At 39.9% G+C, this 19,713-nt stretch overlaps 1 protein-coding gene across 1 annotated transcript; it reads right to left on the bottom strand.

Moving 5' to 3' along the window:
• Positions 1 to 18,462: 18,462 nt before the first annotated feature.
• LOC114175127 lies at positions 18,463 to 19,491 on the bottom strand. The gene has a single exon (XM_028059894.1). The coding sequence runs from the start codon at positions 19,489 to 19,491 to the stop codon at positions 18,463 to 18,465; it is 1,029 nt and encodes a 342-aa protein (XP_027915695.1).
• Positions 19,492 to 19,713: the final 222 nt, after the last annotated feature.

The following is a 19,713-nucleotide window of genomic DNA, read 5'->3' as shown; positions in this document are numbered from 1 at the left end:
AATATAAAAGAAAAATAAATATTCAAATTAGAAAATATTTGAAATGTATGCTTACTTCAATTCTTTAAATTCTAATTAAATCTTTTGTTTATACATAATCACTGTTATATTATATCACTCGATAAAAATCACACAAAGAACAAGAATACACTAAAAATAATATAATTATAACATAGATCCAGTGACGGACGGACCTTAGAAGGTCCGTAGGGGGGCCATGGCCCCCCCAAGATTTTTTAAATTTTTTCAAAAATATTTTTTTTTAATTTTAAAATTGATTTTTATTTTTTTATAAAAAAATAATATTTAGTATTAATAAATAATAAAATTAAAAAATTAAACATAATAAAGAATAATAAAATTTATTGAGATATTTTGTTTTGTTCTCTCTCATTTTAAGTTTCTCACGTATTGTGTTCATTTATTATTCTTATATCTCTTCTTTTATTTTTTGTTTTAATAAAGAAATAAAAAGTTAGACATAAATTGATTTTCTCTCTCTCAGTTCTCATTCGTTCTCTGTTAAGATAAAAGGTAACTCTCTTATTTCTCTAGGAAAGTATTAGTTTGATATTTACTTCTTGTTTTCATCTTATGATTTTTTTGTATATTTATTTTTTTATGAATATAAAAAGAAAATTTATGTACTATATGTTTTTTCATACCTATTTCTTAAATGTGATTTGATTATCATATTTTTGTTAGTAATTACGTCTCTCAGTTTTTTATTAGATTTTGATAAATTATTTTTTACTCTTTTTTTTAAATAGGTATATTGATGAAAAATAAAATAATAGATTCATTTTTTTAAATGATAAAAGAGAAGATACCCTTAAAGATGAAAACAATACAAACTTACTTCTTCATCTATTTTCAAGCATGATACTAGGAATTCAATTGCTGAATTAGAAAACCATTTCTTAATATTCTAAGAATTATAAGTGCGAAATTTCATATTAATTCTTTCAAATTATAGACGGAATGTTTCATATTAATTCTTTAGAAGTTATCATAAGTAAACATCCTCAAATATGGGAATATCCAGAGAAAGAGATGAAATTATAATTTAAAATGAGTTTTATATCAAATACAATTTTAAAACTATAATTTTGTTCAAGGAAAAAAAATACAAGGATTTTAATACTAAATTATATATAATTTTGTTATATTAGTAATAATAATTAAATATATAAAATTTGAGTATATTATTTTGACCCCTTCAAACTTTTTGATCAAGATCCATCACTATATAGATATTTCATCTTTTGAACTTCAATATATGTTGGATGATGATAAAATGATTAACGGAAATTACATTAAATTATTATATTATAGTAAATAAAATATATTTATACAATTATAGTAACAAAATTACACATATAATAATAAATTAGAAAATAAAAAAAAACTATATCAAAATATCAAAATAATATTATATATGATAAAAATGAACAACAAATAAAAATATTAAAAACATAATATCAAAATATCAAGTTGAGAGACCAGTGAATGAAATTGCAGGAAAGAAAATAAATGTATAATAAAGGTGTGATAAAATTAAAATATCTTAGAGATCGAAGAAAACTTTTCGAATATCAACCTAGTCGATGGTTGAAAAATAACGAAAATTATTTTAGCGAAACAAAAGAATTCTGCAAATAAAACAAAAGTTAATAATAATAGAATAAAGAAGGTGAATTTTTTTTATATTACCTAGTAAATGAAAAGTTTATGCTATTAAACACTTAAATTGAAAGCATTAAACATTTTCATGTTAACGGAAAATATACAATAAATAAAAATATCAAAAAAATAGTAGAAATATCAAATGTGAGACGTAAAAAGTATTTAATTGACATACATGATTTGAACATAATTATATAAAGATTGCGATATAATAAAAAATATTTTAGAAATACAAATGAATTTTATGACATATATGTATATATGTATATATATACATACATATATATATATATATATATATATATATATATATATATATAAATAAAAAGGATACTTAATACACTGTGAGTATTTTAATAATTTAAACTAGAGTTGTTAAAATGGTCCATCCGGCCTAGTCCTACCCAGCCCATTACGAGTTAGTCACTTGGTGAGTCAACCCAATTCGACTCACTTGTTAGCGAGCCAAAAAAATTTGAACCTGGCCCGACTCATCCCAAGTTGACGGGTTAAACAGGTGGGCTCACTGGCTCACTTAATTGAAAAAATATTTTTTTTTCTTTAGTCCCGAAAAAAGACTATATTATAGTTGTGATTAAAATCTACATAAACTTCAATAAATCTATATATAATCAAAATAATATTCAACCCCAAATACAAACCAAAATCACAAAAATATATTATGTTACCAACCCTATATGTTGACTAAAAAAATAGCTCAACCCAACCCAAATACAAAAAAATTGTATAACCCTTTATCTGCTAGTGGGTTGGTGAGCCAACCTAGGCAGTGACATCTTGATTAATAATTTTGGAGAGCCAAAATAATATACTCAAAATTCTAAATTTATATATTTAATTATTACCATTGACACAATAAAAATGAAAATAAAAATGAATATATAATTTAGTATAAATGTACCTACAAAAGAAATCACACATATACAAAATATTGTCCTTCGTTCTTTCAGATTTCTGAACTCATCAATAATTGAATCAAAACTAAAATTTTTAACTATTTCTTTTTCAATGTAAATATAAACACGTTCCAAAGAATTAATATAACTTATTTTTTTAGTAATTATATTTTTCAATTTTTATTAGATTAAGATAACTTATTTTTTAGTGTTAAAGTTCTTTTTTAAATAGATATATTGATGAAAAAATAAAAGAATAAATTCATTTTTAAGAGTGATAAAAGAGAAACTACCAATGAAGATGAAAAGAAGACAAAATAGTTGTTCATCGCATAACAATCAAATGAAAGCTTGTGAAAACTTTTGAATCAATCTATGTACGTTAATAAAATGAAGATGAATATTTTGCAGATAATATGGTTATTTATATTGAAAAAAATAGCTAAAAAAATTTAGTTATAATTCAATTATTGAAGAGTTTAAGAATATGAAAAAACAATGCACAATTCTTTATATATGTGTAATTTATTTTATATTTATAGCAATATTAAATTATATTTTTTTAATTAGTGAGAGTAATTAAATATATAAATTTTGTGTATATTGCATTGACTCTTCCAAAAATTTTGATTAATCTATTGGCGGGGATGAATGTAAGGTCCATTTATTTTCTGCCTTTTATTTTAAGGGTTTCCCCAATCGTTTGGGCCGAAGGGCTGGCCCAAAAAGACGATTCAGGCCTAATCTGCCCTAGTCTCACCCATTCCTTTCACTCAACACAAAACGCAACTGTCACGCTCCCTATCTCCTCCATAGCTCTGCTAGGGTTTGATCCTACGTCCCTTTCAAGCTAGCCAAACCTCGTTCTCCTGTCACGTAAGTTGTTCTTGAACCGTGCTCTTCGCGTTCTAAGTTGGTTCTCATGGTTCTGTTGGGCTTACTGTAGCAACCTTGCTATTTCTTGTGTCTTTATTCACAGCTCTAGGGTCCGTTTTCAAAGTTATTGGGTTCATTGAGTCAAGTGTCGAAGTCGTTTGCTAAACCCTTTCCAGGTAAGGGAAGCTTGAGCTTATAGTTATCTGTAATTTTTGTATGCTTCTGGGTTTGAATCATATGCGTGATGTATGCTCATGGTTGATTATGTGATATTGGTTAAAGCGTGATTCCTTTTGGTGTTGTGTTTTGTGTTTTCGCGAGTGAACAATGGTGGGCACTGTTTTTCTCGCCCAAGCGAGCGTGTCTCGCCCAGGCGAGACTAATAGAGGCTCGCCCAAGCTTTTACGTGCAAATTGTCGCTCAGGCGACTGGATTTCATTTTTAGCGAGGTGTGATCTCGCCTAGGCGAGAATGGACTCGCCTGAGCGAGAATCCGCAGGGACCACTATTCAAAGGCTCGAGTTCTCGCCTAGGTGAGGAGGAGCTCGCCTGAGCGAGAGGATCTCTCGCCTGAGCGAGGTCTTCTAGCCTGAGTGAGACTGGGGCAGGTTTTGTGCTATGATGTGAATGGCCACTGATATGATTGGTTTTTTTTGTATGAATTGGGAAGCATGAGACGTATGAATTGTTGTTTATGCACGATGTTGGTATTATGGGAACTTTCTGATTGGTTGGTGAAACACGTACAAAGTGTGAGTAGGACGTAATCCCATGGCTCTTGTAGGGAGAGCTTATGGTGGTGCCCCACTTAATGGACGTAATTCCATGGGCCCTCCTAGGTGGAGTCCATGGTGGTGCCTCATCTATTGGACTTAATTCCACGAACCTCGAGGTGAGAGTTCATGGTGGTGCCTACACAACAGGACGTAATTCCATGAGGATAACATGGTGGTGCCTCACGGCCAGGACGTAATTTCACGAAGGCCACGTGGTGGTGCCTCTTGCAAGGGTGTAATTCCGCGAAGGCCTCGTGGTGACGCCTCATTGCTAGGACATAATTCCACTATTTTGTGGTGGTGCCTCATTATACGTATCCGGATGTCTAGTATTGGAGTTTTAAATGGTTTGGTATCTCCTGTGTGGTTTTCCATTATTTATGCTTGACTATGTGATTAGACGTTGTGTGTTATGATGTAATAATCATGTGCTCTAGCTTACCCTTTTGCTTGTTTGTATCCTTGTGTGTGGTTTTCCTCCTTTGTGATGATCATCAATTTTATTGATGTGAGCAGATGTGAGAACCCCTGGCAATGGCAATGATAGTAGAGATGATGCAGCTTGATGGTTATGGACGGGTATTGGGCCCATTGTGGGACCCATCGCAGAAGGAATTTCATTAGTTATGATGGTCTTGTCTGTACAAGGCCTAGAACTACTATTTCACTGGTGTACTTTGTTTTGGGTCGTGTGTGGCCTTTTTTTATGTAAGGGGGCATGTTTGTTGTTCTGTGTACCTTCATACTCCAAATTTTATAGTCTCTGAATATTCACGTATGTGGCGTTTTATTAATCTGAGGTTATCCAGTTTTTGGGATGTTACATTTATAGTATCAGAGCGGTCGTTCCTTAGGATCTATGGTCTAGTGTGCCTGGTTAGCTACCGTTGTAGCTTGTGTGTTGCTAGCTAAGCTCTAAGCCAACCAAGTCTAACTCTTGTTTTTCTTGTGTGCTAGTGACATGGCACCTCAGCATAGGAACTCTCAGCCTTCTCAGGACGACGCACCAGATATCGCCAGGGCGATAAAAGTGATGGTGTCTGCTATGACGCAGCAAAGTACAACGATGATGCAACAACATGAAGCATCAATGCAGCGGCAGACTGCATCGCTTGAGCAGCAGCAACTGGTAATGCAACAGATGGAGGCTGCTAGGGTGGCTGCTGAGGACACTCACAGACAACACATGGAGGCCCTCCGTCAGTTGGAGGAAAACAGGACTACTGCCCCTATCCACGGTCCTAAACCAGGACCTCGCCATCGGGAATGGAGTCTGGAGGACTTTCTGAAGCACTATCCAGTCAAGTTCAATGGGAAGACCAGTCCGGATGTCGTAGATCAGTGGCTGAAGGACATGGAGAGGATATTCGATGCCAAGATGTGCCCCGAGGAGAGTAGACTAGCATTCGCGGTATACATGGTCACGGGTGAGGTTGAGCACTGGTGGATCAGCATGAAGTCCATCATGGAGGAGATGAAGGAACCAGTTACTTGGGACGTCTTCAGGAGGAAGTTCATCTTCGAGTACTTCCCTGACAGCATCAAATATGCTAAAGAGGTGAAATTTTTGCAGTTGACCCAAGGAGCCAAGTCTGTGGCTGAGTATGCAGAAAAGTTCAAGCACTTCAGTTGTTTCTACACCATGCCTCTGGATGAAGAGTTGCGATGCAGGAATTTTGAGAACGGCCTCCGTGGAGACCTTCGTTTGATAGTGGCCCCGCTATCCATCAAGGACTTTGTAGCCTTGGTGGAAAAGGCAAGGGTCATGGAGAAGATGAAGGTGGAGGTGGAAACTCAGCACCCATCCCAGCAGAGAGTGGGAGGGACATCTGGGTCTAGGCATAGGCACGAGGAGAGGAGGAAACCCTATACTAGGCCCCATTTCCAGTCTCAGGGGTCTAGGGAGTCTTCTTCCCAACAAAGCAGGATTCAGTGCTACCAGTGTGGGGGACCACACAAGAGGAATGTTTTCCCCTAGCTTGCAGGCTTCAAGAGGTGCAACAATTATGGCAAAGAAGGCCACTTCGGCCGGGATTGCCCTACCTTCGCGAGGACAGCGACGCGTACCCCAGTTTTGGCCCCAGCCCAAAACCACCAGAGGAGGGGAGGTAATAGGCCTCAGGCATCGGGCAGAGTATACGTCATGACTGGAACAGAGGCAGCGGGTTCAGGTAACCTCATTATAGGCCATTGTATGATAGCCGAGGAGGCTTATTGTGTGCTATATGACTCTGGAGCGACACACTCATTTGTGTTGGATGCATGTGTGAAAAAGTTGAGTCTGTCGATGTGTGAGCTGTAGTGTGAACTTGTGGTGTCTACTCCAGCATCGGGTTTGGTCAGGACGTCGTCCTTGTGCGCTAGGTGTCCAGTGGAGGTAGAGGGACAAAGGTACAAAGTGAATCTAATCTGCCTACCTCTACAAGAGTTGGAGGTGATCTTGAGGATGGATTTGTTATCTGCCAATCGCATCCTTATAGATTGTCGAGAGAAAAGGTTGTTGTTTCCCAACTCAGAGGAGCCTGAGTTGTTATCATCCCAGGGAGTCGTGAGGGAGATTCAAAGGGGCACGCAGTGCTTCATAATTTTCACTCATATGGAGGTGGGGAAAGAGGAGCGGACATCGGTCGTACCAATGGTACACGAGTTCGAGAATGTATTCCCAGAGGAGGTACCAGGGCTGCCTCCCAATAGAGAGGTAGAGTTCTCTATTGATCTGGTACCAAGAACATGTCCGGTGTCGATGACCCTATATCGCATAACTCCGGCAGAGTTGGTGGAACTCAAGAAGCAGATAGAGGAGTTGATAGAGAAGTAGTTCATCTGACCCAACACTTCGCCTTGGGGAGCACCAGTGCTGTTGGTGAAGAAGAAGGATGGGAGTTCACGCCTGTGTGTGGACTACAGGCAACTGAACAAAATGACGATCAAGAACAAGTATCTACTTCCAAGGATTGACGACTTGATGGATCAGTTGCATGGGTCATCAGTATTCTCGAAGATATATCTACGATCGGGTTACCATCAGATCTTAGTGAAGGCTGATGATGTGCAGAAGACGACCTTCAGGTCTAGATATGGCCACTATGAGTATGTGGTTATGCCTTTCGGTGTGACCAATGCTCCAGTGGTGTTTTTGGACTACATGAACAAGATTTTCTGGTCATTCTTAGATAAGTTCGTCGTAGTCTTTATAGACGATATACTTATCTATTCCAGGACTCAGGAGGAGCATGTAGAACACTTGAGATTGGTGCTTGGTGTTTTGAGGGAGAAGCAGTTGTATGCCAAGTTGTTCAAGTGTGAATTCTGGATGGAAGAGGTTCAGTTTTTAGGGCATGTGATATCCGCGCACGGTATTGTAGTGGATCCGGCAAAGGTCAAGGCAGTGGTTAAGTGGGAAAGTCCCAAGTTGGCAACAGAGATTAGGAGCTTTGTGGGGTTAGCTGGCTACTATAGGAGATTCATAGAGGGATTCTCCAAGATAGTGGCGCCCCTGACACAACTCACTCGGAGAGATCAACCTTTCACCTGGATAGATAAGTGTGAGGAAAGTTTCCAAGAGCTGAAGATAAGATTGACCAGCGCTCCAATCCTATTGATCCCCGATGTTGGAAAACCCTTTGAGGTTTACTGTGATGCCTCTCATCTAGGATTGGGCTGTGTGTTGATGCAGGAGAAGAAGGCAGTGACATACGCTTCTAGGCAACTCAAGGTGCATGAGATAAACTACCCCACTCATGACTTGGAGTTGGCAGCTATTGTGTTTGCCTTGAAGATCTGGAGGCACTACCTCTACGGTGCCCAGTTTCGTATGTTCAGCGATCACAAAAGCCTTAAGTATTTGTTTGATCAGAAGGAGCTGAACATGAGGCAGAGAAGGTGGATGGAATTTTTGAAAGACTACGATTTTGAACTCTTGTATCATCCGGTGAAGACAAATGTGGAAGCAGACGCCTTGAGTAGGAAGATAGTACACGTCGTTCATCTTATGATAAAGGAGGTGGAACTACTAGAGTAGTTCAGGGATATGAAACTGCATGTAGAGTTGGGATCAGAGTTCATTAGATATAGTACCCCGACTATATCTAATGACTTTCTAGATTTAGTTAGAGAGAGATAGTTGGTGGATGCCAGCTTGAACATGGTGAGAGAACAGCTTGGGTTAGATGAAGGGAAGGATTTTGCTTTGGGTAGTGATGGAATACTCAAGTTCTAGGGCAGATTGTGTGTGCTTGATAATGTCAAGGTGAAAAAGATAATCCTGGAGGAAGGGCACAAGAGTCGTCTTAGCTTGCATCCGGGCATGACTAAGATGTATCAAGACCTCAAGGAAGCTTTTTGGTGGCAAAGGATGAAGAAGGATGTGGAACAGTTCGTGTCTGCCTATCTGACCTGTCAGAAGGCAAATATGGAGCATCAGAGCCCCGGTGGGATTATGCAGCCCTTGGAGATACCGGTATGGAAATGGGATAGCATCTCGATGGACTTTGTGACTCATTTGCCATGAACTTTTAGAGGACATGACACCATCTGGGTCATAGTGGACCGATTGACCAAGAGCGCACATTTCTTGTCGATGAACCTGAGGATGTTTATGGCTAAGTTGGCTCAATTGTACATCAAGGAGATTGTGAGGTTGCATGGGGTGCCTTCGAGCATTGTATCAGACAAGGATCCACGGTTCACGACACAGTTTTGGCAGAGCGCTCTGTGAAGCAAACTCGCGATGAGTTCAGCTATCATCCCTAGACCGATGGCCAGTCTGATAGGACGATCCAGTCACTTGAAGACTTACTGCGGACGTGCATACTGGATCACTTGGGCGCTTGGGATGAAGTATTACCATTGATTGAGTTCACCTATAATAATAGTTTCCATGCGAGCATAGGTATGGCACCTTATGAGGCTCTTTATGGCCGTAAGTGTAGGACTCCTTTGTGTTGGTATCAGGATGGGGAGGCAGTGTTGGTTGGACCAGAGTTGTTGAAGCAAACCATCGAGAAGGTGAGATTGGTGAGGAACAAGATGCAGGCTTCACAAAGCAGACAAAAGGCTTATGCAGACCGCAAGAGGAGGCCCTTGGAATTCGAGGCTAGAGATCACGTGTTCTTGAGGGTGACCCGAACCACTGGTGTGGGAAAGGCGCTCCGCTCAAGGAAGCTCTCTCCTAAGTTTCTTGGCCCCTATCAGATCTCAAGGAGGATTGGGCCGGTGGCTTATGAGATAACTCTACCCCCATAGTTGGCAAATCTTCACCCAGTGTTCCACGTGTCGTAGTTAAGGAAGTATGTCTTTAATCCCTCTCATGTGCTTGAAGCAGAGGATGTGCAGATCAGGGCGGATCTCACTGTGGAAGTACTACCAGTGGAGTTGGAGGAGAGCCGAGTTGAGGAACATTGAGGGAAAACAGTCAATATTGTCAAAGTCATCTGGGATCGGAGAACGGGTGACTCTACTTGGGAGTTGGAGGAGGATATGAGAAAGTCACATCCGCATCTGTTTCCCTGGTAAGTCTTTTTTTCGAGGTCAAAAATTTTGTGTTGAGGAGAATGTAAGGCCCACTTATTTTCTGCCTTTTATTTTAATGGCTGCCCCAATCGTTTGGGCCGAAGGGCTGGCCCAAAAAGAAGATTCAGACCTAATTTGCCCTAGTCTCACCCATTCCTTTCACTCTACAGAAAACGCAGCCGTCACGCTCTCTATCTCCTCCAAAGCTCTGCTAGGGTTTGATCCTACGTCCCTTTCAAGCTAGCCAAACCTCGTTCTCCTGTCACGTAAGTTGTTCTTGAACCGTGCTCTTCGCATTCTAAGTTGGTTCTCATGGTTCTGTTGGGCTTACTGTAGCAACCTTGCTATTTCTTATGTCTTTATTCACAGCTCTTGGGTCCGTTTTCGAAGTTGTTGGGTTCGTTGAGTCAAGTGTCAAAATCGTTTATTAGAATATAAAGGTATAAAGTTATGGTGATTATTTTAGGCTTATTAAATTAATTCCCTCACTTCTCACTTCATAGGAGTATTATAGTATTTTATTAAAGTTTTTAAAATACTAGAAGTAAAATATGACAATTGCTCTTGAAAAGTTGAAGAGTATTATGTTCCAAAAGAGAATGTAAAAGAAAAGTGACTTTGACAGGAAAAAACTTTGTACTTGGTAATTCTATATCATCAAGAAGCCATTAAAGAAAAGTAAGAGAAGGGAAAACATTGATTAAGAGAACTTTGTAATCGACCCAGGTAAGTTTTTTAAACTCTTCTAATAATATAATTGTGAGAATCATAGTTTCTAAAAGTTCCTGTATAATAGAGTAGTTTCTTGAATTGTTAAAAAATTGAAACTACATAAAAGATTTTACACGATATCCATATCTAGTTAATGCAATAATTTTTCATCAGAACGAAAACGAATTTAGACAATACTCACAAAAGCAAATTTATTTGTTATTCCTAATTAAGATTTTGTATTATTCGGTATTTGATAAGCTCATCTAAGGATCGAGTATTGGTAAGATTAGATGCATGTCTAATGCATAATTTGTAACCTATCTAATCATGCATAGGACGGTTTGATTGTATATACTATTTACCCTGTAGTTTATATGTTGATATATTCATATATAAAAATGGATTATGTAAGAATCTTAAAAATATTCCTCAGTTTGGAACAATAGCTAACAAATCCATGAACATTTTTTTATTTTTCTAATATTCTCAAGTTTGCAAGATTTTCCAATTTCAATGTAGCACAAATAAAAGCTAAACAAACACTAATACCGTAAATTGAGTTTTAAGTTTACTTAAATTTAAACACATTTTTAATATCCACAAATAAAATAAGCATCCACAATTATAAATATTTAATAATAAGCGTAATCTGAACTTATTTTCATGATCCATTTAATACGATTATATAAGTGTGACTCAACATTATCAATTATCGATGAGTCTTACAAAATATAAGTACTTTTCTAACTTTAATTTTATAACTTTTAAAAAAATTATAGCGACCTCCTAAAGATAAAGATACGTTGGTAAGTATCGTATAAATATTGATTATATTATGAATTAATGGTCGTCTATTGATTTGATACAATTACTCATGTGATTGATATGATTGATACTTATATGATTCATTACTTTTTCTTTATGTATTATGTATTAACTATTTGATTTATTTCTTTCTGGGGTTACCATATTATATCTATAAATAGGACTCTTCCTATCAGTAATAAGACACATAAAGTTGCTTCCTATTATCTTATTCTCTATCCTTCCTTTCCTTCTTCTCTATGTTAATAACTTTATTTCATAACACGTTATCAACACCATGCTCCAACCAATTATGGGCTAGTGGAAGTTTTTTCTCTCTAAGGACAATATTCTGCATGTCTTAATCCAGACTCTTTCTAATCCTTTCTTCATTTATAATTTTATCAATTTTATCTTATATTGTTATTTTTATCATAAGAATGGTTTGACTTTATCAATCTTCATCTCTGTCTGATTCTTATTATTATTATTATTATTATTATTATTATAATGATAATTATTATTATGATGACTATTATTACTATTATTTGTTATGCTAATTCTAAACATGTCAAACCTTACAAATTCTGAATTTGTGGAATTTGTGACCCTTGATATTACAAGGAAGAATTACTTATATTGGATGTGAAATGTTGAAATACATTTAGATGCAGTGGGTCTTGATGATACCATTAAAGAAAGAAATAAAGCATCTGAGCAACTAATTTGTTCCTGCGAGAACAATATTGAACTCATGTGGACACCCACATAAGAGTCAAGAAACTTCTTCAAACCAATGAGTTCTCATGTACTATACGTTCATAGAAGTTGATATAAGACCATCACCAGAAAAATTAGAAATGAGTCAATCTCATTTTCAGAACGAATAAAGGGTGATATTTGTGGTCCAATACACCCACTATGTGGATCATTTATATATGTCATGGTTTAATCGATGCATCAACTAGATGGTCACATATTTGTTTATTATCAACTCGTAATCACATATTTGCAAAGTTATTAGTACAGTTAGAGCTCATCTTAGATTATCCGATTAAGAAAATTCGTCTTGATAATGCTGGTGAATTTATATCTCATGCTTTTAATGAGTATTGTATATCAATTGGAATTGAAGTTGAGCATCTAGTAGCACATGTTCATACTTAAAATAGACTTGTGAAATCATTACTAGAACGTCTAAAATTGGTTGCAAGACCATTACTTATGAGAGCTAATCTTTTGATGGCTACTTGGAGATATGCAATTTTGCATGTTGCATTACTGATATGCATCAAGCCAACAAGTTATCACAAATACTTTATTATGCAGTTGGTGACCTAATATTATCATGTAAGAATTTTTGAGTGTGGTGTATATGTTTCAATTTCCCCACCAAAAGGGACTATATTGGGTCCTTAAAGACTGTAACATCCCGTCACGATATTACGAATTTATAAATAAATAAAGAAAATAGATAATAACATCGCATTTAATAATACCTCATTTTCCAAAATGCGGGAAATTTAAGTCTTTATTTCATACATCGATAATGAAAATTCCGAACAAGTATTCGTCAATTATAAAATAAAAGTCCAAGAACATAAATATTTACAACTGATTCAGAATCATAAAATAAAATCTCCAAGATATCCCCTCTCCGTAGCTAAGCTTCACCAGAGCCACCTGCATCAACAACATCTGCTCCTGTGTACCGCGTACACGATCATCGCCAAACACACGCAGATAGGGTGAGCTTAACAGATGAAACATATATAATTATACAGTTTCATATACATATTCACATATCACTAGGAATACTTAAACATTCTACATATGTTCTATACTTTAATTCCTACTATTTGACCCCCAATCAGATTATTCATGTTCTACATCGTCTAATGATTACTTCAAGGTGACTTGCTGCCATACTTATCGGCCACAACCGATAGAACATGTGCGGGAAACAATGCTACGGATCATACACCGTAACGCCAGGTAGAGTTCCCATATACGAACATAGTCTGTATCGTCCCAAGACTACCTAACTCGTCAGCCAACAACTGAGGAGGGCAATCTATCTGGACCCATCCGTACTGGCCACAACCAGCACACTCACACCGGCAACACTCGCCAACCCAAGCCACAACTCAAGGGTTCCTCGTGTTCATCTGCCATCCCGAGCCACAACTCAAGAGATGTTATTCCGAGCCACAATTCAAAGAATACCACGTGCTTAACCCCTATCCCGAGCCATAACTCAAGGGATACGTTCTGAGCCACAACTCAAGGATCACCAACAAACCCACCTTTAAAGCACTGCTAGACACCTTGTAGATCACAATTTCGCAATCAAAATACCAAGTTGCAGCAGTACAAATCGCCTGGCGGAGGACACGTGCCGCCAGGCACTGCCAGCTCCCAGACTGCCTGGCAGGTGTCTCATACCGCCAGAAGCACAGCGCCTCAATAAACTCTCTCGTTGCAGTCACCGCCTGGCGGTATTACCCTCACCGCCAGGCGCCTACGTAGCAGTGGCTCACTATTGCACATATATCGCCTGGCGCCACAGACCCGACCATCAGGCGTTGCGCTATTAGGTTCTCTCTGATTCCCTCTCTATCGCCTGGCGGAGTCGTTCCCTCCCGCCAGGCGCTATACCAGAACAGCTTGTTTCTGGTTTAACATGTTTTAGTACCTATAATGATCTTTCATTCCCTTCCACAGACCTCTCCATCCCTTACTCCACACCCAAGCTTAAGATTAAGGTCAATATTACCTGTTATCATGATATTTAATCCACTCCTACCCATACTAAACATAAATTTTACCTCATAATATACTATTGCTCCTGTTGTGCATGTGATTAATCATCTCAATCTACTATCTTAGACTCTGACTGGCTTATGTTCGATACCCATCCAACCTTAATTGTGCTTTATACTTCATTCCAAATTAAAACCTATTTTCAAACCTCACGACCCACTCGGGATTTTCCATTCTTTATCCTTCATAACTTGTTATCCCACTCAAAAATATATCAAAGAGAAGCCTTTTTCATTGAATTACCCTTTATCATTTCATGACCAGATTATCATCGCATCTAACCTGAACCTAACACACCCCAAACTCTCCCATATGCCCCTGATTTCCACGCTGTCGCCTGGCAGTATCCTCTAGCCTGCCAGGCGGTACACTAGACCTGGGAAATTCCAGGTTCTGTTATAGCCCATCACATTTTCCCCCATTCTCTTGCTGCGTTTCCTGTCAAATATTCTCTTAGTTCACACTCTCACTCACTCGCATATAGACTCTTATGTAATTCCTGACTCAATCTTCACCACTTTCTCCCTTACAATTTCAACATCAATTGGTCTAATAGCAAGGTCTCCTTTCCTTCCAACCCTAACATTGTTCCATTATTTATACAGATCATTCAAGCCGAAAATCAACAATATACCAACTCAATTATTTTATAACCACCAATCCCCAAATTTCCCCCCGATTAGAATCCTTCCTGGAAGCACATAATCAAAAATCGCGTCGACAGACTCGCGTCGCCTGACGGAAATTCATCACTACCAGGCACATCATGAAATAAGCCTAGAATTTAGCCATCCATTTGCGTCACCTGGCGGTACAAGGTTTCACCGCCAGGCGCTGCCCCCAGAAACACTCCAAAACTCATATAATAGGCATGATCCGTCTAATGGCTATGTATGGCCCGCTAGGCGGTTTATGGAAAATTTCCAAAAATCAGAATTTCACAAAACAATAATAAAACAATAACACAAAAGTTAGCATACATAGGACTCGAACCCAAGTCCTTTCACACAATCAAAGTACTCTCAACCACTTGAGCTAGTACTTTTCCACGTTATACCAACCATAATTTAATGTCATAATTATTTCCCTACCCGCATTTATTAATTATTTATTTATTTAATTAATTAAATCCTACGAGTCTTACAATACTCCCACCTTTAAAATTTTTCGTCCTCGAAAAAGAGAACTTACCAGTGAAAAGATGAGGATAGGACTGCCTCATGACATCTTCCATCTCCCATGTCATTTCCTGAGTTGCCTCATCCCATAGCACCTTCACAGTTTTGATCTCCTTCCCTCTGAGCTGCTTTACTTGAGAATCCAAGATTCTCACTGGTCCGACCTGAACGGTCAAGTCCTCTCGTACCTGCACATCATCATCCTCCAGAACATGCGTAGGATCGGCTATGTATTTTCTCAACTGTGACACATGGAAAACATTATGCAAGTTTCTCAAGTGCGGTGGCAAAGCTATCTCATATGCGACAAGACCAATCCTCCTCATGATCTGATATGGCCCGATGAATCGTGGAGTCAACTTGCTCGATTTAAGTGCTCTGCCAATGCCTGTTGTAGGGGTCACTCGGAGAAATACGTGATCACCAGCCTCAAACTCAAGTGGCCTCCTCCTCTTGTCTGCATAGGATTCCTACCATACAATGCCTCATACGGTGCCATTCCAATGCTGGAATGGTAACTATTATCATACGTGAACTCTACCAATGGCAGCATATCACTCCAAGTGCCTAGATGATCTAACACACAAGTCCTCAGCAGATCCTCCAATGACTGGATAGTCCTCTCAGACTGTCCATCTATCTGAGGGTGATATGCTGAACTCATTCTCAGCTGAGTACCCAAGGCCTTCTCCAAAGAATGCCAAAACCTCGATATGAACCTTGGGTCTCTATCCGATATAATACTCGCAGGCACACCATGTAGTTGGACCACCTCTCTTACGTATAACTCTGTCAGCTTATCCAGGGACATCTTCTGATTTATGGGCAAAAAGTGTGCACACTTCGTCAACCGATCTACAATCACCCAGATGGAGTCATGCCCCCTCACTGACCTCGGTAGATGTGTGACGAAGTCCATGGAAATGCCATCTCATTTCCACTGAGGAATATCCAGAGGCTCCAACATACCACCCGACCTTTGATGCTCAATCTTCACTTTCTGACATACCAAGCTGGAAGCGATGTAATCGGCCACATCTATCTTCATGCCTGTCCACCAGGAAGTAACTTTCAAATCTTTATACATCTTAGTCATACCTGGGTGTATGCTAAGATGACTCTTATGCCCCTCATCAAAGAGCATCTTCCTCAAAACTCTGCTGCTGGGAACACACTCTCTCTGAACCGTAGAATACCATCCTTGCCCATCCGAAAATCCTTCCCCTTCTCAGTGTCCAACTCACCAATGATCTGTTGCAGCTCCTGATCCTTACCTTGTTCCACTCAAACTTCATCTAGGAACTCATTCGTGATCCTCAGCATGTTGCATCGTATATGTCCAGGCCCCATATCCAGCCCCAAAATTCATGTCCCGCAACTGCTCTATCAACTCCAACTCTCTAATCATCATAGCTGACACATGAATTCTCTTCCTACTTAGGGCATCCGCTACGACGTTAGCTTTACCATGGTGGTACAGTAGCTCAAAGTCTTAGTCCTTTAGATACTCCATCCAACGTCTCTGTCTCATATTCAGTTCCTTATGATCAAACAAGTATTTTAAATTTTATGATTGCTGAATACCTGAAACTGCGCCCCATACAAATAATGCCTCCATGTCTTGAGAGCAAACACGACTGCCGCTAACTCCAAGTCGTGTGTTGGGTAATTTTTCTCATGCACCTTCAACTGTATCGATGCATAGGCTACAAGTCGTTTATCCTGCATCAGTACACAACCTAACCCCTTATACGAGGCATCACAGTACACCTCAAATGTTTTAGTCGTGTCAGGGATTACCAATATCGGTGCGGTAGTCAGTCTTCTCTTCATATCTTCAAAGCACGCTTCACACTCATCTGTCCATGAGAAAGGCTGGTCCTTTCTGGTAAGCTGTGTGAGGGGACTCACCATCTTGGAGAAACCCTCCATAAATCGTCGATAATACCCTGTCAAACCTAGGAAACTCTGCACCTCTATAACTGTTTGGGGCCTCTCCCACTTCACCACTGTCTCGATTTTAGCCGGATAAACTGATATTCCTTGGGCTGAGATTACATGGCCCAGGAATTGTACTTCCTCCAACCAGAATTCACATTTAGATAACTTCCCGTACAATTGATGTTCTCGAAGGATCCCCAACACCACCCTCAGATGCTCTGCATGTTCTTCTCTGTTCTCGAAGTATATCAGAATATCATCGATGAACACTACCACAAACTGATCTAGATATGGCTAGAAAATCCTATTCATACAGTCCATGAATATGGCCGGCGCATTGGTCACCACAAATGGCATCACCACATACTCGTAGTGGCCATAACGTGACCTAAAAGTAGTCTTTTGTACGTCCTCCGGCCTGACCAGGATCTGATGATATCCAGACCTCAAGTCTATTTTCAAGAACACCGCAGCTCCCCTCAGCTGATCCAACAAGTCATCAATCCTCGGCAGCAGGTACTTATTCTTTATCGTTAACTTGTTCAGCTGCCGGTAATCAACACATAATCTGGAGCTACCATCCTTCTTTTTCACTAACTGAACCGGCGGTCCCCACGGTGATGCACTCGGTCGGATAAACTTCTTCTTAAGTAGATCCTCAATCTGTTTCTTTAATTCGGCTAGCTCAACAGGCGCCATCCTATACGGTGCCACAGAAACTGGCCCAACGCCAGGGATGAGATCAATGGAGAAATCCACATCCCTGCTAGGCGGCAACTCTGGAATCTCATCCGGAAAGACATTTGCGTATTCATCCACTATCGGAATCCTGCTGATTTTCTCGGTCGTACTCATCTTCTCCGCATGAGCCACAATCATGTAACATGTAGCTCCAGCCTCAATCTCCTTCACCACCTGATTAGACGAGATAAGCTCCAACCCTGCTGTATTTAGGAACAATACCCTGCGCCGTCCGCAATCAATGACTACATGGTTGCTCGACAGCCAATCCATGCCCAAAATCACGTCCAGACCCTCCATCGGCAGACAAATGAGATTCAGCTTGAACTTGCGGCCTGCCACCTCCATGGGGCACCCCACACATACAGAAGTGGTGGATACCTCTCCAGATGCTGGCGTCACGACTATCAATTCGCACTCCAACTCTCGCATCGCAAGCCTGAGCCTCCCCACGCATTCATTGGATACGAATGAATGGGTGGCCCTTGAGTCAAATTACACCACAACTTCGTGGTCACACAACAAACACAAGAACTGCAATAACTTACCTGATTGGGTTGCCTCTGTAGTCGTCAAGGCGAACACACGCCCTGATGCTCTGGGCCGATCTCCCACAGGTTTCTTGGTTGGCGCACCTCCAACTGGTTTTCTGTTAGGACACTGACGTGCAAAGTGTTCTGTCTGTTCACACACGTAGCACTTACCAGTGCTACTGCCTCCACCTGTACTGCTGGCAGGTCTAGTACAATCTCTCCTCAAGTGCTCCCCGCCACAGTTATAGCATTGTAGCCTCTTGGAGGTAGTTGGTGGCCTGCTATATGGTTTCTTCTGTGATCTGACATCTGGAGCAGTCTTCTGCTGTCTCCCTCCCCTGCTAGACCCTGTCCCCAACTGCTCCACAGTTTTGGCCTGCTCGACCAAAACTGGAAACTCTCTAATCTGGAGCGGCACAATGAAGCGACGCAACTCATGCTTTAGTCTGCCCTCGAACTTCCTGCACCTCCACTCCTCTATAATCGCAGGTGAGTAGAAACGTGCCAAGTACTTGAACCGCTCAATGTATGCCTGCACGGTCATCGTTTCCTGCTGAAGGGTAAGGAACTCTGCCTCTCGCTCGTGCCTCGCACTATTGGGGAAGTACTTCTCCAAGAACCTCATCCTGAAGGTAGCCCATGTTACTTGCTCCTCACGGGTCTGCATCAACTGTTGCATCCCCTGCCACCAGTACTCCACGTCTGCCACCAGGAGAAATGTGACAAACGACAGCTTCTGCTCATCCGTGCATTCCAGCACTCGACAAATCTTCTCACACTCCCGAATCCAAGCATCTGCCTCGTCAGGAGTGGCCTTGCTGGAGAACTTAACTGGCCGATGTTTCATGAAGTCCTCCATAGATACTGGTCTAGTGGGTGCCACTATGGCTCTGGGTGGTGCAGCTATGGGCTGCATCGCGTCCGCCATGCGATGAATCGCCTGGGCTATGTCATCAACTCCAACAGTGTTCCTTCTCCTCCTGTAGGCCATAGCTTGTGCGCGCCACATGTTATAGTTGTTCATACACACAGCTCAAATTAGGATTTCACATCCAAAATAATACAATAATACAAACAATCAGTCACACAAGCGTAACGCGATAAGCTCACTCCCCATAGACCCCAAAAATCATTTTTCAAAACCATTGCTCTCATACCAAATGTAACATCCCGTCAGGATATTACGAATTTATAAATAAATAAAGAAAATAGA

Source organism: Vigna unguiculata, chromosome 3 (genome assembly GCF_004118075.2).
Source record: "Vigna unguiculata cultivar IT97K-499-35 chromosome 3, ASM411807v1, whole genome shotgun sequence".
NCBI lineage: Eukaryota > Viridiplantae > Streptophyta > Magnoliopsida > Fabales > Fabaceae > Vigna > Vigna unguiculata.
The sequence above is the reverse complement of the archived record's forward strand: the minus strand, read 5'-3'. Positions and strand labels throughout refer to the sequence as shown.